Source organism: Vicugna pacos, chromosome 6 (genome assembly GCF_048564905.1).
Source record: "Vicugna pacos chromosome 6, VicPac4, whole genome shotgun sequence".
NCBI classification, from domain to species: domain Eukaryota; kingdom Metazoa; phylum Chordata; class Mammalia; order Artiodactyla; family Camelidae; genus Vicugna; species Vicugna pacos.
Genome location: NC_132992.1, coordinates 29,468,759 through 29,494,308, shown reverse-complemented (window position 1 = coordinate 29,494,308; position 25,550 = coordinate 29,468,759). Strand labels below are relative to the sequence as shown.

The following is a 25,550-nucleotide window of genomic DNA, read 5'->3' as shown; positions in this document are numbered from 1 at the left end:
TTGGGGGATGGATTCATGATGCTCTGTTCATCTCTAACTCTGTGATTTGACTTTGTGTTGGTTCTGGATCTGTGAAGACTGACTCTGAAGTGGATTTGAAAGTGACGTTTAGCTCTGAGGTTGAAAGTAATTTTTTTGGTTAGGGATGAGAGTGAGAGCGATGGTCAGATTACATCTTGCATTCTTCATGTGTCTATAGGTCTACCTTCCCATCCCACTTAGAGTAAAATTGGAAAGCCTTACGGTGCCCTGTAAAGGCCCTTCATCATCTGACTGCTGCCAGCCTGCTAGACCTCATTCTTCACTGTCTCCTCCAGGTTCGGTGCAGCGCAGCCGCAATGCTGGCCTTGCTTCTGAGCCTTGAACGTGGCAGGATTGCCCTCTCCTGAGGGCCTGGCGCGTGCCGCCCGTCTGCCCCGAGGTCACCACGTGGCGTGCTCCCCTGTTCCCTCTGATTCTCTGCTTTAACGTTGTCTCCAAAGAGGCTTCATTGATGGCTCTGAATAAAACAGGACTCCTGCATTCTCCAGCCCCTTACCCTACTTTATGTTTGTAGGGTTTTATCTGTCACTACCTGAAATCAGTGTGTTTTGTGTATACATTTATACAGACGTTGTACATCTATTTATTCATTTGTTTGCTGTTTGACCCCTGCAGTAGATTGTCAGCTCCATCAAGGCAGGGAATGTTCCATGCACATCAAACAGTGCCTGGCATAGTGGAGGCTCTCACTAGATACTTGTTGAATAGTGGACTTTGTGTTTAAGCATGGCATTAAAATATTCTGGAAACGTTCATATTTATTTTCTGTGAGCAGCTTTATGCTTTTCTTATTACCACTAAAAGCACTGAAGGGAGGAGAGGTTTAGCTGTAGTAAGTCTGGAACCACATCTGCTCTCTGGGCTCCTCTCTGCATTTAGTGCTCTAATTTTTTCCCCCCAAACCCAAACTCCTAATTTATCCTTCCCTGCCCCTTCCCCCCTTGGTAACCATAAGTTTGTTTTCTATGTCTATGAGTCTCCTTCTGTTTTTTAAATAAATTCATTTGTATCACATTTTAGATTCCACATATAAGTGATGTCATATGGTACTTTTCTTTCTCTGTCTGACTTCACTTAGAATGATAATCTCTAGGTCCATCCATGTTGCTGCAAATGACATTATTTTATTCTGTTTTATGGCTGAGTTGTATTCTACCGTATGTGTGTGTGTATGTATGTGTGTACGTCTATATATATATATGTATATACCACAACTTCCTTATCCATTCATCTGTTGATGGACATTTAGATTGTTTCCCTCTGTTGGCTATTGTACATGTGCCGCTGTGAACACTGGGGTACACGTATCTTTTCCAATTGGATTTTTCTCTGGCTCTATGCCCAGGAGTGGGATTGCTGGATCATAGGTTGAGTCTATTTTTAGTATTTTGAAGATTCTCCATACTGTCTTCCATAATGGCTGCACCAAACTACATTCCTACCAGCAGTGTAGGAGGGTCCTTTTCTCCACACCTGCTTTATTTATTGTCTGTGGACTTTTTAATGATTCTTCCAGTGTTGTATTTTGCCATGGCTGAGAAGAGCCAGAACGAGTATAAATGTCTCTGCCAAAGAATGCAGCATCGGTGAAAGTTTCCAACACGGGCCTTCTTTCTTTGGATGCTCTTAACAGCCAGAACGTGTGTAGATTAGTGTGCTTTGTCTCTAGCAACATACCCGATGAGCAACTGTTGACAATGAATAGTTAACCGCCTACCTGGCCTCTTAAACCCTGTGTGGTTGGGAGGGAAGGTAGGAGGCGAGGCTTACAGACTAGGGACTAGAATAGGACAGTGTTGCAGAGGTCAGGACGTTTTGGTTTTCTTTTCTTTTCTTTCTTTCTTTCTTTTTTTTTTTTTTTTGAGGGTCTGAGATAAATAGTGACACCTAAGAGGAGAATAAGCGGTGTGCACGAATGTTGTGGTTTTGTAAGAGTCAGTGATGGGGTTCTCTCTCCCTTGGCCATGGCATCAAGTGTAGGGTGGGAAGTGGGCTGGCCCTCAGCTCAGGTGTGCGGAGTCTCATAATTGCAGGCGTGATATAACGAGAGATGCGGGGAACAGGGGCGGCAGGATTACTAGGGGTTGCACAGCCACGGTGGTGTTGGCCCGCTTCGACCCATTTCTCCTGCCGAGGGCGGCTCAGCACTGTGGAGACTACCTGACGACTCGGAAAAGTAAAGAAACGCTGGCAGTTGGGAAGGGAGTGAAAAGCCAGGTAAGCGGGGACAGGGGACCGGGAAGCGAGTTTCTCATTGTTTGTCTTTTCTCTCTGGCCTTGAGCCAGAGGTAGGCGCTCAGCAGAGCTGCAGCCATGGTGCAAAGGTAGCTAAAAACGAAGAGAAAGTCCACCTTTCTGACTTGAAGACCAGGAAAATGCAAGCTGGAGAGTATGGGGGGGTGTCTTTTTTTATTTTTGAATCACTGGGTGAGTGGGGGCTGGTGGGCAGCATACCCTTTTGGAGAGCCAGATTTAGCCGGCAGCTAAAACCTCTCTAGAAATCCTGTCGTTCTGGCCAGAGGAACCAGGAAAATGGGTGCCTGCAGTCTGAAAGGTATGGGAGAATGCCCCCCCCACCTCCTGCTGCTTTGTTTTTTTCTGCATTGCTCTCTAAGGGGGCAGTGTGGGCAGCTAGAACTCCCAAGAGAAACCCCACATTTGGGCCAGAGGATTGGGAGGGTCCTACAGAGGAGGGAGCTGGAAGGGGGTCCTCTCCGTGCACGAAAGGACCAGAGGCTGGGGCTCCTGCTGAGCTGCACGTGGGGAGACACGCCTGAAGCAGCAGAGTAGCAAAAACCTTGGGAGCTGAGGTGACACTGGAACCGTCGCCCGCAGGAGGGGACGCAGAACTTGCTGTCTGGGTCTAACCAGGCTGGCTGCCTGGTGTGAAGGAACAGACAACCGTGATGTTCTTCAGGGGATTTTTAACGGGACCCAAAGTCTGCAAACAGCTTCATATTCAGGACGTTGCTCTACCTCTAAAAGTTCACAATATACCAGGAAAGTGTGACCAGTTCTTGATGCCAAACACAGTCAACGAATGCCAACCCCAGGGTAGCTCAGCTAATGGAATTCTGGGACGGAGACTTTAACGCGGTTAGGGTGCTCCCTCTGTGAGTTAGTCTCTGGACATGAATGGAAGGGAGCTATTCTTCTTCTAGGAGAAAACACAGGAAGAAATGTTCGTGACCTTGGGTTAGGCAAACATTTCTTTAGGTATAGCACCAAAAGGATAATCCACAAAAGAAAAAAATTTTTAGTTGGGCTCCCTGAAAATTAAAAACTTCTGACCACAGTTGAGAAACTAAAAAGATAAGCCACATAGGGGTATTTGGAAAATTGCTGTACCTTCCATGCAATTTTGCTGTGAACCTAAAAATTGCTGGAAAGGATAAATTATATTATCAAAAAAAAAAAAAGCCACAGACTTAGGAGAAGATATTTTCAAATCACCTATCCAACAAAGGACTTGTTCCAGAAAATATATAGAGCTCTGAAAACTCAGTGAAAGTAAATAATTCGTGAAAAAATGGGGAGAAAGATTTAAGCAGTTGACCCAAGAAGATAGATTGATGGCAAATACCACAAGGTGGTCAGCATCATTTGTCATTAGGGAAATCCAAATTAAAAACACGAGAAACCACTTTATGTCCATTAGAATGGCTTAAAAAACCTGACAATACCAAATCCCAGCAGTTTCTTATCAAGTTAAGCATATACTTATCACATGACCCAGCAGTCCCACTCTTAGGTATGTATTTACTCCAAAGAAATGAAAACTTACAGAGGCGTTTTTCACGATTGCCAAAAACAGAAAACAACCGAAAGGTTCTTTATCTGGTGAGTGGCTACACGAACTATCCGTACAATGGGCTGCAGCTTAGCAGGAAAACGAATGAACCAGTGGTACCCATGTCGACATGGATGGACCTACTATGAATGTACCAGGTTAAGTGGAAGAAGCTTGGATGGTGGCTTGATGGGAACCTTTGGGGTGAGGGGGCTGTTCTGCATCTTGACTGTGGTGGGGGTTACTGACTCCATTGGTCTTAACTCTTAGAACTTTGTATGTTACCATATGTAAATTGATAAAAGGGAATCATTGTTGGGGGCCCATCTAGTTAGTTTTATCAGATTCTAAGAAGGTAGGTGTTCCACTCTGAGTGGACCATTATTTTTCACATGAAATACTGTCGCGTTTAGGTAGGTCATCAGCCCTCTTCGGCGGTGAAAGAGAATAGTGTGTCTATTCAGCAGACTTTGTAAACCTGTGATGTCTTTTTTTTAAAAGTGAATTTTGCGCTCCAGCTAACGGAATCTACCATTCTGCATCAGGGCTCTGTCCTAGTTGCACCCTTACCGCTTTTGGAATGGCTTCGGGACCCTTAGATACAAGAACAAGAGGGGTTTGCGTTTTCTTTTTAGCCTTTAGTGCCCTGAATTGCTGTGACTGATGCCTGAAGGCTGGTCTTGGGGCTTGTGTGCAGAAGGAAGCGAGGTTTCTCTTGCTGGGGATTGTGACATTTTCTTTGGGACAGACCCTCTGTGTCCCAGGCTCCTCTCCATCCCTTCTGTTCTCTGGGGCCGCCTCTGAGATGGCTTGTGCAGAGCAATCTTAATGTTGAATCACGCCAGACATTTTTCTTCTCTGCTTGTCAAAATTGTGATGATGACAATGTGTTACTCTCAGGGAAGGGCTTTGAATTTCAAGTTTCTTCAGTCGAGTCCGGGCTGCCTCTAGAGACATCCCAGTGGGGCACTGTTTGGGGGCAGGTGAGCCTTTTTGTGCTCAGTGTATTATGGGAAGATACAGCATTTTTGTTCTGCCAAAGCTGGAGTTCATGTGCTAATGGGCTTTTAGCTTTTTCAGACTTACTCCTCTTGAGAGTGGCGATCACCATTTAAAATTCGCCAGCCACCTTGTTGGAGGAAAGCGATGCTTTCTCCACAAGAGTATTGCACACTGTTGGTGAGGATCTAGAGGAGGTGGAATCAAATTGTTGCTTTAAATTTCTATGAAGTGGAGATAAACAGTCTCACACTCAGACCTAAGATAAGGCTCTGGTCACGTCAGCATCGTTGGGATTTGCATTTTGTCCTTGTGGATTGAGAGCTTTGAGAAAATCCACCTCTCTCTGATGCCAGGTAAAAAGCTTTCTCCCTTCCTTACACGTCTTAGCTGCCCTTTCTTTTAATTAAAGTTTTTTCCTCGCTAATGTTGGAAGAGCTTCCTAAAGGTCACGCTTGAACAGAGCTGCAGACGGGAAATGCAGATTATAGTATCCTGTGTTCTCACGGGGGAAATTGTCTCTTGAATCTCCCTGCCTCTGAAAAGTGCATTTTTTCTTTCTCATTTTTCAATTTTGGTTAAAGTAGTGCGTGTGGGGAAGGAAGGAATTTTTGCTGATATGTAGCTGCGCTGTTGGATGGCAGAGGAACAGAGAAGGCAGTCCAGCCCGAAAAGTGGGGCATGCCGGCTGAGCGCCTTGCAAATGTCACGCCTTGTGTGGCAAAAGGAGGTTGCACGTGCAATGCATGCACTTGTCCTCACTGCAGACAATGCCGTCTTATTCCAGCTGCAAAGTGTTTGCCCATGAAACCTCTGAATTTGATTTTGGGAGAAGTTGTCATTTGGTTTCTGTGGCCGTGAAGGGAGCCCCTGCCTGACAAGGGTGCTATGAGCGCTCAGTCCTTCTCTCTTCAGGTTAATGTTGTCGCGTGTCAGTACTCTTGGAGATAAAGAAAAGATTTTAATATAAGAAAATCAGCCATCCCACCAAAGAGAAATGCATTTTGTGCAGTCTACTCATCAGAGAAGAATGGAAAAGGAGGATAAGTTCAAAAGAGGGGCTTCAAGTGGTAGGAAGCTAGAAAAAGTGGAAACACCCATTACATTATCTCCTAAGTGTCAAATAAAATACCCGTGCAGAGACTTCCTAGATTGGCCTAGTGATTCGTGCCTCCTCCTTGGGTCGGTGTATGTTTGGGCTGCCCCATGTCACCTAAGTTAGGGGCTTACAAGGAATTCTCCTAGATCTGTCCGTTCTTTCATGTGAAGTGGCAAATTAAACAGCTTTCACTGGGTAGGGCTTGAGTTTGGACCTTGTCTTTTTTTTTTTAAATTGTGTTTTTTTAGTATTTTATTTTATTTATTTTTATTTTGGTGGGGGGAGGAGGTAATTAGGTTTACTTATTTATTTTTAGGGAAGGCACTGGAGATTGAACCCAGGACCTTGTGTATGCTAAGTATGCACCCTACCACTTGAGCTATACCTTCCCCCCTGGACCTTGTCTTTAAAGACAGAACAACTAAAAAGTGTGGAGATGGTGTCATGTGTCTTCTGAAGTCTAACCTAGTGAAGTTCACAGCTTTTTGCCGTAAGGAGAGTAAGACTAATTCAGTCGAGGGATCTGAATGATGCAACATGCAGAACGTCTATGAAGGCACACGGGTTTGCAGCTGTGTAGCCGTAGCTTAGTTCAGTCACTCGTGGAAGCGTGGTGAGGGTGGCAGTCCATCGGACTGCGCCGGGAGGAGGTGTGAGAGGTGTGTTGTCCCAGATGGTGGCATTCCTCCTTTAATTAACACGAATAGATTAAGGTTCAGCTCACACCTCTTTGGTTATAGTTTCCTTTCCTCACGTTGTACCGGCTTGCCACGTGTTAATAGCATCTTCTGTTCTGGTTTTGACCATTTTTGCAAATACTCATCAACTCCTCTGCTTAATTGCATGTTTTTCCTTCTTGTCATTGATTCTGTGTGTCTTTCGCCCCACAACCTCTGGTCATATTTACTGCTTTGAAGTGTAAGTGACTTCTTACGATCAAGCCACTTCCCCATACTGTGAGCCTTGCTGTTTCCAGTGGTTAACATGAATGTGCTGCAGTGGATAAGTCTGGGTCAGACATTTGTTTTCTTGTGTGGTTGGTAAGTTTCTGGAGTAGGCATGTGACCTGTTTCTATATAAATATAATTATATGTAAGGGCTTGCCTGTCTTCCAGGGCTTCCTTGAAATTAAATAGATAACTAAACGAGTTTTGAGAGATATGAGGTGGTGTCATTAAAGGTAGTTTCAGAAGATGATTCTTGAATCATCAGCCTCTGGCTGGCTGCGTCTCTTCTGCCTTGTAAATAGTCTCGTTATTTTTCTCTGTAGGTAGTTAGCAGGACCTTCCCAAAAGCTTTAGAAACTAAGAGACTTAAAACATTAGTGAGAATGATTTGTTCTACTAAGATTTTGCTTGGAGAAGAGTCGTTTGCAGAAGCACTAAATTACATCCCATTCTGCCTCTTCCGTTAAGACCTTGGGCAAGTCCTTTTCTGAAACACAGCTCATCTCTAAACCTTCGGGGGCTTAAACCAGATGATCTACAAAGATACTTTAAGAGAGCTAGTGTTATTTCAGCCAAATTTTCAGTTTGCCTCCTTAGATTGATTGTCGTGGAGCAAGTTTGTAAGTCTGTAAGAATTCCTAATCGAAAGGTAGAAAATGACATTATCTAGTAGTAAAACCACTGTTTTGAGGCATGGAAAAGAGTAGATGACTTCATTAAAAAATAAAAATGTATTGACCCTGATTGTGTTGGACAACGTTCAGCAGCATACAAAAGAACTGTGAACGACACTGCAGTTCTTCTAAGCGTTGCTGGAGTAAATAGTTGCTAGTAACAGACTTTTCAGTCCCTTCAGAATCTCTGAATAAGGCTTACTGAAATCACTTGCCTTGGTACTTGGCATCTTATTAGAATTAATAGCTACGTGGTAACAGGGACATTGCAAGAAAAATCTTACGTGATAAATGTTTCAAAATAGCTAACTCCTTGGAGGACACTGCTTAACATTATTGGAACAAGGATGACATCTCCATGCTGTTTAAAATGGCAAGTGGAGGTGGTTACTTTGTCTTACTTTGCAGGGAGCATTTAGCACTTTATTCTAGGCTTTGTGATGAATTGTTCACAAGTGGACCGAATGGGTGACTTTGGGATGGGTGGGTGGGTTCCTCGTAGGTGAAAAGACACTTGGCAAATCATAATATTTTAATAAGCGCAAGAGATTATTCAGGAGACCGTGATACAGAGCTCTGAATGTAAAGAAGAAAGGAACCTTTCGTTTTTGTTAAAACACCTGTGCTCACTGGAGGAGGGTGTTCTCTAAGTGCTTAAACTGTTTCTTCCTTCTTACGTGCTGTGTAGCACACACGCACCCAGAGACACTGGGGTTTAGCTAACAGTGGGTTCACCACGTTTGTTGGCTGGATCAAAAAACTGTTAGAAGTATTTTGGAAAAGATTCAGGTCCTTTTGCACCTCACGAGATCAATATTGCTGAGATGCTTTTGACCAAACTGTCATGTGAAAGAAAAAAGGGGAAATTTGTGAGAGCAAAGAGACTGTCACAAGCAAAGACTGAAGGAAGCAGGAGATAAGAGACCACGTGAGAATGGTGGATGCCACTCAGAGTCCATCGCAGCAGTGATCTTTGTTACAATGTGTTTGTTACATAAGTCTGAAAAAAATCTGTTGTGCTCATCTGACAGTACCGTGAACTTCATTCTGATAAGGAACCTAGAAAGTAAAAATTCCCCCAGTTGTGTGTCCACAAAGTGATTACTGTTCAGATCTGCTAACAAAGGGTAGTTGCTTTTTCATGCTGCTTATTTTCATCAAATTATCTGAAGCAAAATAACATCAGTGAGAAAGAGATAGGAACTTGGAGAAGGAAAGGGATGGAGTGAAGGTCTCTGTGCGCCAAGTCACTGAACAACCGCTTCGTGGGTTGTTTCACCTTTTTTCTTCTCAGAGTCTTTCCACCTCACTTTTTTTTCCCTTCCATGTATTCATGTCTCTGAGCAAGATGGAGACTGGACAGCTGTTCTGTTTTCTCCTTTGCTCCTAAAGACTTTGTGTGGAGTTTCTAGGTACATACTTAAAGCGGTGAAATTGTACTGCGATAAAACATTTTGGATGTTTTGGGGGATTTATGATAAAAACGCTCTCATCCTTAGTATCGTTGTCCTGATAATAACAACTTTGTGTGGTATTTGATCATGATCCCTGATTGTTCCTGATTTTCACGTGAAATCAGTGTTCGCAAAGGGAGATGCATTTAAGGATGGCTTTTAATATTTCATGGCCCTGGAGCCCCCTCTTCTGTTGTTTTTAAGTGTAAAAATACGGACCTTCTCACATCGGGTACATCCCTGCTGCCTCACCACCCTTCCCCCCAAACCTGGCCTCTCTTTTCCCTTTCTTTGTTTCTTTTTCTGTTGTCATTGATCTGAATTTTGATTCTACTCCCAGCAGTTTCTCTTCAGAACAGAGCTTGTCCTACAGAGGTGCTTCGCCTGGTTACCTCTTTTTAATTAAAATAAATCTTGGGGGGGGCCATTAGGTCTATTTATTTATTATTATTACTATTTTTAATGGAGGTCCTGGGGCTTGAACCCAGGACCTGTGCTTGCGAAGCACGCGCTCTACCATTTGAGCTATACCTTCCCCCGCCGCCCAGTTACTTTTGAGCGTTGGTAAGTCCCTGGCTTACTCAGCCCTTCAGACTTTGCTGTGATGCCCTCGTGCGCACGCACTCCGAGCCCTGCTCTCCGTGGCCCGCCAGCTGGGAAGTGCCCAGTGAGCACCGCGGTATGTTCGCGGATGCGCAGTCTCTCAGCTGCTCCTCCCACAGGTGCTGGTACACGTGGGTCTTAGGACTGCTGGTGCAGTACCTGCCCGTCCCTGGGGCCGCACCCTGCCACCTAGGTTTTGGGCAATGTTCACGGAGTTTTGATCTTCCTGTCCTCGTTGCTCTCTGTGGTTTTTCCTGAGGGGATTTGGCAAGACTGAAAAACAGTGTCACCACTGCTACTGTCTGCCACGAATCCTCAAGTATGTTTTTCTTTTTTTCAAATTTTCCCATGGTTGACCTCCCTGGGCTTTGTTTTAAACAGCTCTCAGCCCTTGGTTAGAGGCGTGTTTCTTGCTAATTCTCCTTGACCCTGGGCACTGCCTTCCAGCAGGAGATAGCGGCTGTTTCCTTCACTGGACTAATCTCAGGCCGGGTGTCCACAGCTCGGGCTGAGTGGTACCCGTCCCGCAACCGGAGGTGCCTTCCCCCTGCTCCTCCCGGAGAGGCTGGCTGGTCCTCAAGGCATCTCCCATCCCCGCCGTCCTCCACTGCTGGCGCTTTCTGTTGCTCCCGTAATACCTTAAGTTTTATCAAAGCACATCTCTCACTGCTTTAAGTATGTGTTTACTCCTCTGATTTCCCCACAAAACAGTGGTTCTTAAGGGGAGGAACCTGGTCTTATTTTGATATTCCCCATGCCTGAACTTGGCACCCGGCAACCACTCGAGGAATGTTGCCAGTCGAGTCATGCAAGCAACAACGTGGCCCTCTTTGGATATATTGTAGGATAGACAGAGGTGCCACTTAGACTTGTGTTTCAAGAAAGAAATGTATTCTGGTAAGAAACTATGAAGGTGACCATTTTTATTTGTATTTTCAAAATGTGTGGTGGGAGGAGGCAGCACTGGCCAAGCCGCATCTACAGAGTCCATTTTGATTGTAACTACTAAAAAAGGTCGTGAGGAATTTAAGAAACTTAGCACAAACAACGATAATGATGGGGGAATTAGAACTTTGTGGGTATGAAGAAAGGAATGTGGTCAACTTGGGTAGAGGACACAGTCACAGACCCAGGTAGACCGGCCCAGTGTGATTTCCATGTGATCTTGCTTGAGAGCAGAGGGTAGATCAGGGCTACCCAGGTTCCTCCTAGACCGATAATTCTGTACCAATTTAATTTAATGAAGTTCTCTCCCTCTTCTGACTTGAGGGTTTGGGGAACTGGCCAGATCAACAACAGCTGTTTAGCGGTCTGTGACTTTTCTGGAAAGTGGGAGGTGATGACATTAAAAACCTCAGTAACCAAGGAAACCAACCCTGTGCTGGTGGAGAAGTGAGATGCAAATTTAACTGAGGGTCAAAGGAAAATCTGGCCTGTAGAGAACAAACTTATATAATATTGTATATCAGCTATTTATATTGAGATAGTTGATATACAATGTTATATAAGTTACAGGAATACAACATAGTAGTGATTCATTATGTAGTGATTCACAAGTTTTAAAGGTTATATTCATTCCATTTATAGTTATTACAAAATATTGGCTATATTCCCCATTCTATACTGTAGATCCTTGTAGCTTATTTATAGTACTTTGTACCTGTTAATCCCCTACCCGTCTTTCCCTCCTCACTTCCCTCTCTCCACTGGTGACCACTAGTTTGTTCAATAAAAAATAAATAAATAAAAAAAGAAGACTATCTGGCATTTCTAGCATTAAGCCCATGCAGTGAGATCCCAGGGAAGATGGAACAAGAGGCAGATGCACCGAAGCACCACCTGCTCCCTTGGAAAGAGAATAAACCGTCAGAGGCAGCGGTCCAGGAGAGTAGGTTTTATACACTAAGCTTACCCAGGAATGCTCAGTTTACATGCACTCTTCCTACAAAGCTTGATTATTTTTGTGTATATAAAACCTTTTAAATGTTTTTGATAAAGCAGAGTTTTTACTTGAAGGCCTCTTAGTTGCATCTCTAGTTATTGTGTGACTTAGAGCATAACCACAGCAAAAGGCAAATTGTCTTTGTTATTGTTGCATTTAGTGCTTCCTCTATGGGAAAAATTGTTGATGTTAATCTAGTTTGTAGAATTTTACCTGGGAGTTGGGAATCACAAGGAGAATTAATTTGGTAGTTGTTAAATCTTTTTTAGCCTCAATTCTTACATGGAGCTCAAATGATAAAGCAGATACAATGAAACTGATCTATTGCCACGCCCATCCTTCCTTCCATAAGGACTCCGAAAAGGACTTGCCCAAAGAATCGTTTAAAATTACCACTTAGTCCAATGAAATTTACCGCAGTCTTGCTTCCCAGACTACCCTGAAATCATGGAAGCATAAAACTCTCAAGACCTTCGCATTAAAGTATCCCTTATGCGGGCTGCCAGCCAACAGTAATTACCTTTCTGTGCCTCCGATTTTTAGGCAACTCTCTGAAACACGTGAGAAAGACAGAAGGACTTGAGGAAAGAGAGTTGCAGGGGCTGAGGGTGAGTGAGGAGGCTTGTGAGAAGAGTCATCGAGCAGCTGCCTTGAGGGTTGGGTAACCATCTTCTCTGTTCCTCAGATCTCACTCTGTTCTGTTTTCCCTTATCCTGACCTGTATACTGATTAGGAGCGACAAGAAAATCTGTAGGTGATTCTCTTGCTAGGGAAGCAGTTGAATTTGAATATAGTCTGGATCACTTTTTTCCCCATTCTTAATGGCCGCAATATTTTGGAGCTCAAATATTATATGCATTGTTCTGGGCTCAATAGATTATATATATGCCAATATTGCATATACTAATTTTTCAAATATGATCATGCCCTAATGTGTATTTTATTTAATATACAATGACAAATGGAAACATCCTTCTTAGTATAGCTGTATGCTGGGTATGCAGCGTATTTTAAATTTAATTATTTAATGTAATTTAGCTTCTTGAAATGATTCATAAAAATTATTTTTAATTCTAATACCAAAAGCCATCATTGAACTCTTTAATTATGATGGTGTGTGAATTTTCCTGTTGTTAAAAAGATAGTTTTTAAAAAACAGTGATTCATTAGTTGCTGCTTATGGTCCAAATGATTATGTAAAATAAAAATGACCTTAATAGGGTTACAAATACAGAAACTGGCAACTAGACTATTAACTAATGATATATTTTAGCTTGGTAACATTTAAAGATTTTATAGTAGGATGAATTAATATAATTTTCCAATTATACACACTGTAACATTTTTGGTTGGATATATTTGACAGTATTGCTTAATTACTGAAATTAGTTTCCAGTGATTTTCTGTTGGACGGTTTCCTTAAATATGTTCTCTTTCATATCTTTCTATCCCACCTGTTCCCTTCTGTGGTATAATTACATTTTGCGAGGAACAAACAAGGTGGTTGAAGAATGTGTGATTGACTATTTTCAACCTTACTAGGTTCAAAGCAGGAAAACCTTTTTTACACAGATTTACTCCAGAAGAACAGGGACCTTCCAAAGCTAGGTTCTGGAGTGTAAAAGGCTTTAAATAGGATCTGTTGTCTAGTTGTTACGTATTAGTAACTTCCCAAGTTTTACTGGATTGTCTGAGGGCTTTTCATGGTAAAGATAGTCTTTAAACACTGACTGTTGGTTTTCTGAAAGAAGAGGTAAGAGGATATTTAAAAAATAAAGTTGCCTCAACAATCTGTTCCTAGGCTGGCCAGTTAAATTAAGCTGATTGTAAGGTAAATAGGACCGCAGTTTCTGTGAGCAAATATTTTTATTGCTGTGTGTGTGGTACTTTCTGTCTAGTTGTCCTATCCATTATTGAAAATGAGGTGTTGAAGTCTAAATCTTCTTGTTGAACTATTCCTCCCTTCCGTTCTGTCAGTTTTTGCTTCTCATACAGTGGGGCTCTGTTGTCAGGGGCGTATATTTAAATGTTTAGAGTTGTTCTCCTTCGGACTGACTGACCCTTTTATCGTTGTATAATGATACATCTTTGTCTCTTACGGCAGTTTTGCCTTGAAGTCTATTTTGCCCGATACTTGTGTGGCCACTCCAGCTCTCTTTTGCATACCCTTTGTATAGAGTATCTTTTTCCATCCTTTTCTTTCACTTTAATGATAGTTTTGTCTTTGGATCTAACATCTCCTGTAGACAGCATATAGTTGGATTTCTAAAAAATCTATTCTGCCAGCCTCTGCCTTTTTGATTGAAGTGTTTAATCTGTTCACATTTAATGTTATTATTGATAGAGCTGGGTATCTATACCTGCCATTTTACTTTTTGTTTTCCACATGTCTCCAGTGTATTGTTCCCCTGTTCCTCCTTTACTGCTCTCATTTGCACCAAGTGAATATTTTTTAATGTAACATTTTAATTCCTTTAATGATTTTTCTCACTTTTTTCCCCAGTCATTTCCTTAGTGGTTGCTCAAGGGCTTACCACATACATTTGAACTTATCAGAATCCGCATCAGATAAATTAATTCCAATGAGGCAGAGAAACATTACTCCAATACAGCTCTTTTCCCCATTTCCCCTTTTTGTGGCATTATTGTTATACATGTTACATCCTTATGTCACAAAACCAACAACACGTTGTTATAATTATTACTTTATGTACTTTTCTATCTTTTAAAGAACATAAGAGAATAAAGGAGAGTAAACATATTTACAGCTTTTGTTACAAGAGCCTTCCTGTTTCCTATTTCTAGTCTTCATTTGTTTCTGTGTGTTCCCCATGTGGACTCATTTCCTTAGTCTAACACAGTTTTGCTCCCACTCACTTCCTTTTTGCTGTTATTGGCAAATACATTGTTGGGTCTATAACATACAGAGACTTATGTGTGTGTATTTTATACAGTTGCTTTTAAAATCAGTTATTGGAGGAGAGGCTATATCAGATACATGATTTGCAAATATTTCTCCCAATCTGTAGGATGCCTTTTCCTTTTGTTGGTGGTTTCCTTTGCTGTGCAGAAGCTTTTTAGTTGGTTGTAGTCCCATGTGTTTATTTTTACTTTTGTTGTCAAATCCAAAAACTCATTCTCAAGACTGATGCTAAGGAATTTACCACCTGTGTTTTCTTCTAGGAGTTTTATAGTTTCAGATCTCACATTCGAGTCTTTAATTCATCAGTTTTTGTAAGATAGGGGCCCAGCTTCATTCTTTTGAATGTGGCTCTCCCGTCTTCCTGTCACTGGTTAAAGAAAAGAGTGTCTTTCCCCCATTGTATACTCTTAGCTCCTTTGTCATAAATTACTTGACCATATATGCATGGGTATTTTTCTGGGCTCTCCCTTTTGTTACATTGATCTGTTTGTCTGTTTTTATGTCAGTACTGTGCTGTTTTGGTATAGCTTTGTAACATAGTTTGATATCAGGAAGTATGATGCCTTCAGCTTTGTTCTTCCTCAAGATTGTTTTGGGCTATTTGGGGTCTTTTGTGTTTCCATACAAATTTTAGGATTGTTCTATTTCTGTGAAAAATGCCATTGGAATTTTGATAGAGGTTACATTGAATCTGTAGATTGCTTTGGGTAATATGGACATTTTAACTATTAATTCTTTTAATCCATGAGCATGCGATAGCTTATGTTTGTGGCATTCTTGTTATACATACTGTGTTTGTGTTGTCAGTCTCTTTCATCGGTGTCTTATAGTTCACGGCATACACCAGACAAATTTCACAATGATGACATTAACATAATATTGATGCCTTCCTATTTGGTTTTCACATGCTTTTGTCTGTATTTTCTCATTTGTTCTTTCTCTCCAGCATAGAACTTTGTGTACTTTATTTTTGTCCTAGATTTTTGCACAAAATGAACCAAATATAAAATCTTTAGGGATTTTTAAGCTACACCTTTCTCTAAGTTACATCAAATGTCTTCTAACCTTTATTACTTCTTATTACCCTCTTGTGATGGAGGCTAATGACAACTCTTCTTGTCTCCACAGTTGAGGTGGAAGTAATGAGATTCTTGTTCAGTTATTTTTCTAAGTTGGGGATAACTGAGTCATTCAGCTGTGCAAGGCTAAGCCTATTAGAAACACTTTGTAAATATTAAATGATGGTGATGGCAGGGTCATTAATTCTGTCTAGGTCTCCAGTCCCCCATTTCAGTGCTTCTCTCACTGTTAATAGTTCCTCAGGTGTTTTACATCACAATCGTTTCACATTGAGCTAGTTATTTTGCTCAGGTTTACATTTTTACCATGGGCTGTATCTATGTTCAATTTTTTTTTTTTAACCAGCTGGAGAAGTCTCTCTCCACTCTGTTGACCCAGTGGACCAACAGAAGGATATTGGATTTTCACAGATTAAACCCCGCAAGTGCTTTCAGCTGTAGTTCTAGCCCCCAAAGTCGCATCAGTTGCAAAGCTATTTTCTTTAGAATATTCTTGGCATTTGTTATTTATATAGCAGATCTCATTCAGTCACATACCTTGAATCTGCCAGCATCTTTCGGTTCTGAGAGGTTTACAGAAATGGCAGGAAACCTAGGTTTCAGGCAGTCTCTGTAGTCTCTAGATTATAATGTGGATTGCCATCTTTTTGTGCTGTCAGAGGGGTTTATGATGATATTTGAGGGCTGAAAGTGAGCTTGAAACGTCAGTTACAACATTGTTTCATGAAAGCTTATGAAATTTGGTTCAGATAAGGACTATTGGCTAGTGTGAAATTTGTTAGGTGAATAATTGATGGGGAATTAGAAATTTGTACTGGACTAAAGTAACACCACACAATTTCCTAGATGAAGATCAGACTTCATCATCCAAACTCATTGGTTAATGTTAGTATTACTTCTGTTGGCTCAGCCATGTAGCATCTATCATTCAAAAAAAATTTTTTTTTACTTTATTTTTTTGGGGGGCGGGGAATTACGTCTTTATTTATTTTACTGGAGGGACTGGGGATTGAACCCAGGACCCTGTGCATGCTAAGCATGTGCTCTAACACTGAGCTATACCCTCCCCCTAGCATCTGTCATTTGGTGTGATGTAATACACGGCTCAGAACACCATCTATAATGTATTTTAGCCAAAAATATTTAACTTGACGCTATTGGGCATTTAGATTAAAAAAATTTTTTCAACCCACTATTTCCTATAAACTAATCTATAAACAAATAGCACAAGGAAGCAGCCAGACAGGTCCTTCTGCAGTCTTACCTGTACTGGTCTCTTCAGTAAATCAATGTCATAAAAATAGAAGTTGTGCTAGATTCAAAGAGACTTAAGGAACAAGCAGTGAGATACAATGCCTGGTCTTGAATTGGATACCAGCTTCAACAAACCAAGTATAAAGGAAATTTTTTGGGTCAGGGCAATTTGAAAATAGTCTGGATGTTATGTATGAATTGAAATTTACTGAAGTGCAGAGGTGGACAATATTGATGAAAAATCTGTTTGCCAAAAACTCTACATAAATATATACACAGTAAAACATTGGAAATATATACACTAAGATGTTAGTAGTGGTGCTACCAGGTGATGGGAATGTGGGTTATTTGTTTAGTTTTTTGCTTGTCTCTCCTAATTTTCTGCAATGTACATGTCTTGCTTCTGTATTAATAGAAACTTACTTAAAAGTCTAAAATAATTTGTCCTAATCAGGTGGATTGTTTTAATATATTTTATAAGTTTTTTTTCTTGGTAAGGGTTTTATAATCTTTGGGATTCTCCTTTGAATTATCTTTAGATTCTACATACATCTCTTTTTATTTTTTTTTTATTATTTTTTAATTCAAGTGCCATCAGTTACAATGTGTCCATTTCTGGTATACAGCACAATGTCCCAGTCAGGCATATACATACATATGTTCATTTTCATATTCTTTTTCATTAAAGGTTATTACAAGACACTGAACAAAGTTCTCTGTGCTATACAGCAGAAACTTTTGCCTCTCTCTTTTCAAAATTTAATTTTTTATTATGGAAAATTGCAAATACATATAAAAGTAGGTAGAATAATATAATGAATTTCCATGTACTCATCATCCAGCTTCAGAAATCAGCAGTTGCGCCCAGTTTATTTCATCTCTACCCAGCATTCCTCTCTACCTATTGTTTTGAAGCAAATCCCACATGTCCTATCTTTGTCTCCATAGTCAATATGTATTTCTAAAAGATAAAACCATTTAAAAAATGGTATCACACCAATCAATAAAATAACAGTATTTCCTTAATATAAGGAAATATTTTCTTATTATTCATATTTCTTCAGTCTTACAAGTGATTTGCTCTAGTTACGTTGTTTGAATCAGAGCACAAGTGAGTTCCCAACATTACGAGGGTCACGTGTCCATTAAGCTCTTGATCTTTTGGTTTCTCTCTCCTTCCTCACCGTTATTTTCCTTGTAATTTATTCGCTGGACCCTCTGTCTTCTTATTTTGTTATTTCTCACATTCTGCATTTTTCTGCCTGCTCCCTTGACATTTTAAAGCCCAAGACTGGAAACTGTTCTCTGGAATGCATCTGAGCAGGGCTCCCATTTAAAGCTTATAGAATATACTTATGGAGTATGTTTGTAAAAATCTGTAAATTGGAAGAACTGACTTCCATCCTAAAGTCCTTTGAATTTAAGACTCTTACAGCCTTGATTATTTCAGTAAGAAGAGACCTGTTGAAATGGGATACACTGGGGTAGACTTTAGGGATTCAGTTACAAATTTTCGATAGGAACTTATCAGACTTCCTTTTCAAAGCTAAATGAAAAGTTTACCTTGAAAGTACACTCGGATATAATTGGATTCTCTTGAAATATTATTTAATAACCTCAGAGAGCTTGGCTTATAAAATGTGCTCTTTATTGTGATACCTGTGTACTATTTTTTGTTTTGTTTTGTTTTGCCTTTTTAAAATCTCACTGCTCAGGCTAAGGTCCAGATTTCCACTGGCTGCTTATCGATTTGTCTCTAATGATTGCAGGTGGAAGATGACAGTGATGCAGAGACCTATGGAGAAGAGAATGAAGAGCAGGGAAATTATTCTAGAAGGAAGATAGTCTCTAACTGGGATCGATATCAAGATACTGAAAAAGAGGTCGATAATGAAAGTGGAGAATCACAGAGGGGGACGGATTTCAGCGTTCTCCTCAGCTCTGCAGGTATGAATTTCAGTTGCACGCACACTGCTTAGTGTTGTGTGAGTTGCATAGACATTTATGTTCCTTTTAAAAGAGCATTTTAATAACTAGCAATTCATCATTTGTTGTTTGGATTTTAAGTGCAGGTAAAGGACAGTTTGTCTAATGGTGTACGGGGGAAAAAATGACGCTTCTTTAAGTGGAAGTCAGGATTTCCATGTACTGATGCGGAATGACTTAAGTCCCGGTTGACATGGATGAAAGGCTTGATAGAAATGAAAAAGACAAAATTATGCCTCTCTTCATTGGGCAGTCTGAGAAATAGAAGTGTTTTCTTTGATTTCAGAGGAATCAGTACTTCTGTTTATACAAAGCTTTACAAAGTTTCTAGAATATATGCTTTTTTCCCCTTCTCTCTTAGCCAGGGATATGCATATTAGTAGGTCACATATGAAAGCCGTATGCGTCTGAACACCAAGCCTTTTTTGTTTTTGGACCGTCTTCTCTATCAAGGTGGAAGACTCCTTCCTTGTGCGACCAGCTGTTTTTTAAGATTGACTCTCTGGAGTGACGTGCAGCAGTGTGGAGCTGGAGAGGGAGGAGCAGGAAGTGGAGCAGGGCTGGTTGTGTAGGAGGCTACCCCCTAGGAGGGTGTGCCGTGAGAATTTAAAGGATGAATGGAGGATAGATTTCGTGGTTTTTGGGAGTTAGAGATGGGATGGTGAAAGGTGGGTGTATCTGTAAAAGGGCAACATGAGGTTTCCTCGTGGTGCTGGAACTGATCAGTATCTCCAACCTACAGAAGTGATGAAAGTGTGTAGAACTTAGTACACACACACACTCACTCAAGTGAGTACAGATAAAACTGGGGAGATTTGAGTAAGACTGGTGGATTCTATCTATGTCAAATGTCAATTCCTGGTTGGGATATTACACTATAGTTTTGCAAAATGTTACCACTGGGGCCAAGTGACTAGAAGATCTTTCTGTATTATTTCTTATAACTGTATGTGAATTTATAATTACCTCAAAAAAAATTGCCAGGTTAAAAAAAAATGAAGGATGAGGATATGAGATGCAAAGAAATAAAGTGAAAATAATATTTTAAGACAGTTTGTTTTGAATTCCTTCTTCTCCCCAACTTTTGTGTTGCTGTTAAGTTACACCTTTCTTTTTTCTCATCTGGATTTTTGAATGCCTATACCAAGCTGAGAATCGTAGAAGAATTGCATACATGTTTGAAGGCAATTCAAAATACTAGTCTAAGCCAACAGTTACGCACATTGGCTTATGCTTTTGGTTATTTATTTTAGCATTTCATTTATAACATAAAACTTGGCGTGGTTGAGGTCTCATATGTATTTTTCTTGCAGTCTGTTTTTGCTTGTGATTTCTTAAGTGGCTTGTTTATCTGTGATTAGTTTCTTGGGAGATCACAGCTGTCAAGTCTTTTGATAATGTGCTTACATTTCTTCCCAGCTCTGCTGTGATCTGTCACTTTCTTTTCACCACAGCATAAGCCTGGGAAGAGAGGCCATATGATGGGGGTAGGGCTGTATTGGTTTACTTATGAGATGTGGAATTCATTCTATGATCATAAAATATTAAGAATATCCTCTGAAATCCCCCCTGGAAACAGCAGGCACTCGAATAGTTGTTGAAGGAACCTCAGCTAGATACCAATCAATCAATTGGCCACAATTTAAAAAAAAAAGTCTAACAGTGCTCCATATTGGCGAAGACGGTGAACACTAAGAATCTCAGCTCATCTCCTCGTAGGAGAGCGAGCTGCCAATGTCTAGACAAGTTTAGGACGGGCACATCTAACAAAGTGATTTTTTTCTGGGTTATACATTTACTTGTACGACAGGGCAGTATACTAAAAATCAGAACCATTCCAAGGAATATGGTCAGCCTGTCTAGAGAATAAGCATGCACTCTACATTTAACTTAAGATCTACCCTCTTAGCAGATTTTAAGTATACAATACAGTACTGTTAGCTGCAGGCACCAGACTGTGCAATAGATCTCCGGGACTTACTTATCTTGCATAACTGAAACTTTCACAACCAGTTTCGATTAGTGGAGTGAGGTGGCATAATTACTCTAGTTTGCATTTCAGTCTTTTAAAGCGTATATAACCTTTTGATTCTATTTTATATTTTTCTTTTAGTATACAATTTCTTCCCTAAGTGCCAAAGTATCCAAAGTTAGACGTAACCTACCAACATTGAAAATTTTGATTTTCAATAAAAAAGTTTACGTTTAATTTCAGCTTATGGTGTTACAGTCTCTTCTTTGTCACTGTTGTTTCAGGTAAGGAGCACAGGCCCCTGAGTCTTAATGGATCTGGATTTGAATTCTGTTTTATCATGTTTCCATCTAATCTTAGGCAACACATTTCTCTCTGTAGGAAATGCAAGAATACTAGGAGGTAACAGTGCTTGATTTGATGATGTCAGCATCTTACCCCCAAATTAACCACTGATTTTAGTTCTACTTAGTAGGTAACCATGGTGCCTAGATTTAGTATTTATCTGATTTTTTTCTTTTTTTTGGTAGAAGCTTAATTAACTGTATTCATTAAGACCAATTTCTTTTTTTCTTGAATGTTAGACATAATAGAATTTTTGTATCTTTGTGTTCCTGAGAAATTAAAAGTTACCCTTGGGCATAATATAACTGATTTAATTGATTTATTGAGTCCTTTTTTGAATAATCAGTGGTGGTGATCTAAGTTGCTGAGCATTTAAAAGTTGGTGGCCTTAGGTTAAGTCATAAAATACAGACTTTTCCCCTTTTAGCACTTGGCTCCCTATAGTTATTCGTCTGTTTTTCTCCCTCCTCTCAATGTCTGCCACATACCACGAAGAATCGCCATTGCCAATGGAATGTGTGAACCAGACTTGGTCTCTCAGGCAAGGTGCTATGCTTTGGACTGTAATTGAGACAGTACTTTCTATTCCAGAATTAACTGTGCTGTGCATACTCTTCTGGTCCAGTCCAACTGCCATTCTGAAGGCAGACCTTTTGCTAAGAGTGTTTGTAGCTTAATGTGGTATTGTTCTCCTACTCAGATTTCCATGACAGCAGTGACATTTTTGAAGACCACTAGTAAATTCAAAGAATGAATTCCTATTGCGCACGCAGTTGGTATACATGTATGTGGATGTATTCACTTTGGAGGACAGTTGATCATTTTTCAGTAAAATACTTCCAACTTTGGAAGATACTCTAGAGAAATTCTAGCACGTGTGCACCAGAAGACATGTGCATGAATGTTCAGAAGAGCCACAAATGGAAGCAACTCAAGTGCCCATTAACAGTGGAATGAATATATAAATAAACAGATAAATCTCTCAAATATAATGTGAACACACCCAAAATACCTCAGTATGATCCTATTCACATAAAGTTCAAACATGAGGAAAAAAAAGTAAACTGTATTATTGAGGGATGCATTTTTAAATGATAAAATGAAAATCAAGGAAATGATTATTACAGAAATCAGGGTTGTGGTCTCCTCCAGTGGAGCGATGAGGGGTAATGACTGGGGAGGGGCGCATGCTAGGGATGGGGCGGGGTGAGGGAGCCTGCTGTGATTGTTGGCAGTATTCTGTTTCTTGACCTGGATAGCAGTTACTTATGTTTATTTAATGATTTTTTAAACTGTATGTATGTAATGCCTATTCTTTTATTTTACGTACTCTCAATACAGGGAAAAAAGTCTCAAAATGAATCTCTCATGGTAGAATTTCAGTTACTACCGTAGACCATGGGAAACATTTTTGGAGAAGCAGTCCTTTTCAGCACCCGCCAGCTGGGGTCTTCAACATGCAGGTGCTTTCTGCTTTGGTTGAGATCCTGGCCAGGGACAGTGGCATCTCATTTGTGTAAGTGGAGGATGTGGGAAGAGGATGAGTTTGCTTGAAGTCCTACTTTTCCTGGTAGGCTTGGGAGTCTTCAGATAATCTTTTTAGTAGTCCTTCTGTAAGCCTTCAGCTGGTAGCTTGTCATGCCTCCAGCTTTTCTTCTTGAACAGTAGTGTTCTTGCAGTTCTAACCTCTGTTTCATGAGCTTGGAAAACGGTACCATACTCTCACATTCAGGCATAAAAAGTTAGATCTTTAGCAAATTTTCTGCCTCCCACTTTTTTTCAAGTGGTGAGTTACTGAAATCACGCCATATGCTTTATCCTTTTTTTGCTCCCGAGATGTCACAGGTAGCCAGAGTTAGAAAAATGTTTACAGTGTGAGCAGGATGCACTGGAGCAATATTGAAAATAAACTTGAGACAAAATCTTTTATGTGCGAGTCAATAAGCTGTTTATTTTAAGTGGAACAAGTACTGATGAAATGATTAGCCCACGGTGGGCTCAGCACAGTTGTCCAGGCATATTTTCATTTAAAGCTGTTACAGGAAGAGCCCTTCTATTTACTAGATGGGGTGCTGCCTGATTCGTGAATCATTGAATGAAGCCAATTAGACTGTCAAAACAAAGCAGCTATATGTCTTCCTCAGGGTAATTTTATGAAAAGGTAATTTTGGGGGTAGATTTTTAATTATAATATTGTATATGTATTTTGCCTCCATCTCCTTTTGCCAGCAATTAGGCTGAAAGGGAAAAGAAAGCTTGTCACTCTGGCAGCCTGTACTTTTTAATTAAACTTTGAACCTCTTTCCCCATGAAGCAGCAGGACAGTTGAGTCAAATTTGCCCTCATTGATTCAGTTCTTTTTGTTTTTCTCTTTTTATACACTATGTATGTTATTCGTTTTTTCCACTAATATAATCTCATGTAACAAAGACAGTTTAGTGGAAGAACCTTCCCTTTTGATGTTTGAATAATTTGAAATAAGACAAACAACTAAACATAAAAAAAATCTTTATTTGGACAACGACAACAAAAAAGACAGGTTAGACCGCACACAGCACAACTCTTTCCTTTCTTACAGCTGGGCGTTGAAGTGGGTTGAATTTGATTTTTCTTTTTTCAAACCTCCAGCAATAAAAAAAACAACTGAATACCTAGAAGTTTGTTTGCTGCCCCTGCTGGTCTCCGGCACCATTCTGTGTTTTCTATCGTTTTGATGAATGTTCTTCTCTGTCTCTCTCTACTGGTCCAGCTGCCTCATTTTTGTCATGTCCATCATAGTTATCAGTTTGCCTTTCCTTGCTCTGAAACTGTTTCCTTTAACAAACCCAGCTTAGGCAGCTTTCATTCCCTTTCTGCTCCCTTTAGGTCTGTGACCTTTCGATTTCCATTTGTGGAAGGATTCTTGCTGATCCTCCGTGACTTCAGTGCTGTTTTTTGCGCCTCTCTTTGTACTTCCCAGCTCTCTTCTTTGTTCCTCTGTTGTGGGTTACATTATTGGCTTCTTCGGCTTTATTTTAGTGCTTCTTTAGCTTTTTCATGAGATAGAGTTGCTTCCCTCTTTTGCTCCTTTGATAAAATCTGTCCATTTTATTCCCCCACAACGTGAGGAAAGGAAATGTAGATCGTCTTTACAGGTTGCATCATCTAAGTCATCCAAAAATTTCAGCAAACATCCAATCTTTTCCAGAGATACCATTTCAGCATTTGTAGCATGTCTGTTTTCCTTCTTGTTTAGCTCTCAGTGTAAGTTACACTTTATTTTGTTTTCTCCTTTTTTTTTTTTACACAAATTAATCTTCCTTGAAAAGTATTAGAAGGTCTATGTCTATGCTTTTGGCCAGGGGTCTCATCAACTGTTTAGCAAAATCAGACACTGCAAATACTGATCCCTTAACTGCTTTGTATAAGGTGTTTCTCATTTGAATATTTTGTGCTTGACCTTTTTCTTCTAATCTTTCTTTTATCACCAAGGGTTGTATCAGTTGAGAAGCCTTTTATAAAAAGGAATCTTTTTTTTACATCACTTTGTATATTCATCAGTCATCAGAGAGACATTGTATACTCATCAGAGAGGATTTTGCATGGAAAGCTTCTGATTTTAACTTTATCTTTATTTCCATGAGTCTTCCCCTCCCGCTAGATTTCTGATTTATTATTAAAAGATATGAATTAGGAGCAGCCAGTTGGAAGAGGTGCATAGGGTAAGTTATAGGAAAAGGCAAGGAGTTTTCATGCTTTCTGAGGGTGCCACTCTCCTGGAATATTTCCATGAGTTTTAACTTTGATTTTTCCCTTTGTACTTCTATTAATGTCTGTAAGCAGTTCAACCTGTTGACTTTTATTATCTCCAGAGGTACTCAACTTTCATTCAGTTTGATCTGTTTCTTAATAAGTTTCTCATAACAAATTAAAGTCATTGAAATAATACTTGGCTTGATGATGGATTTTGGTCCCTGAGTAGCCACTTTCCCACCGTCTCTTTTTTCGGCGGTTGTGGCTGTCTCTCTGAGCTCAGTCCTGCAGAGCTGAGCCACGGGACCATCAGCAGTGACTAAAGTGTCTCAGGTTCATTTTACGAACCCAATGTTTATTTATGTAGATTATTAGATAAGCTTGATTATTCTTGCTAGAAATATCTTAATGAGAGGACATTAGTGAATCTTTTGGGTTTTAACTTGTATTCCAGATACTGTTCTGGTGGATAAACATCTAAGTGGCAGCGTCATCAAATCTGCATGTTAACAGCATCTCACACATTGCTCTCAGTGCTGCTGTCCCCCCGCTCAGTCTCTTTACTCTTGTGGACTCATACTTCCCTTTAAAAAATGACCATCATATAAAGGAGGGTTTTGGGGGGCAGAGTAAATGAGTGCTTGTGATCCATGTCATATTTAAATAGAAGTTGATAAGTTCTCTTTACTTGCTCTAGAAAAAGAATAAA

General features: G+C 40.2%; 1 protein-coding gene, 1 non-coding gene and 1 pseudogene across 2 annotated transcripts in view; 1 reads left to right on the top strand and 2 right to left on the bottom strand.

Moving 5' to 3' along the window:
• Positions 1–25,550, top strand: part of AVEN (apoptosis and caspase activation inhibitor) — a 154,500-nt gene that overhangs the window by 16,955 nt on the left and 111,995 nt on the right. Inside the window, exon 2 of the mRNA XM_072962748.1 lies at positions 18,576–18,753. Coding sequence (XP_072818849.1) covers positions 18,576–18,753 — 178 coding nt within the window. The remainder of the gene's footprint in view (positions 1–18,575; positions 18,754–25,550) is intronic.
• On the bottom strand, positions 9,469–9,541 carry TRNAA-CGC (transfer RNA alanine (anticodon CGC)). The gene has a single exon. It is a non-coding gene; the product is annotated as a tRNA-Ala (tRNA).
• LOC102526929 (lupus La protein homolog pseudogene) lies at positions 23,761–24,646 on the bottom strand (annotated as a pseudogene).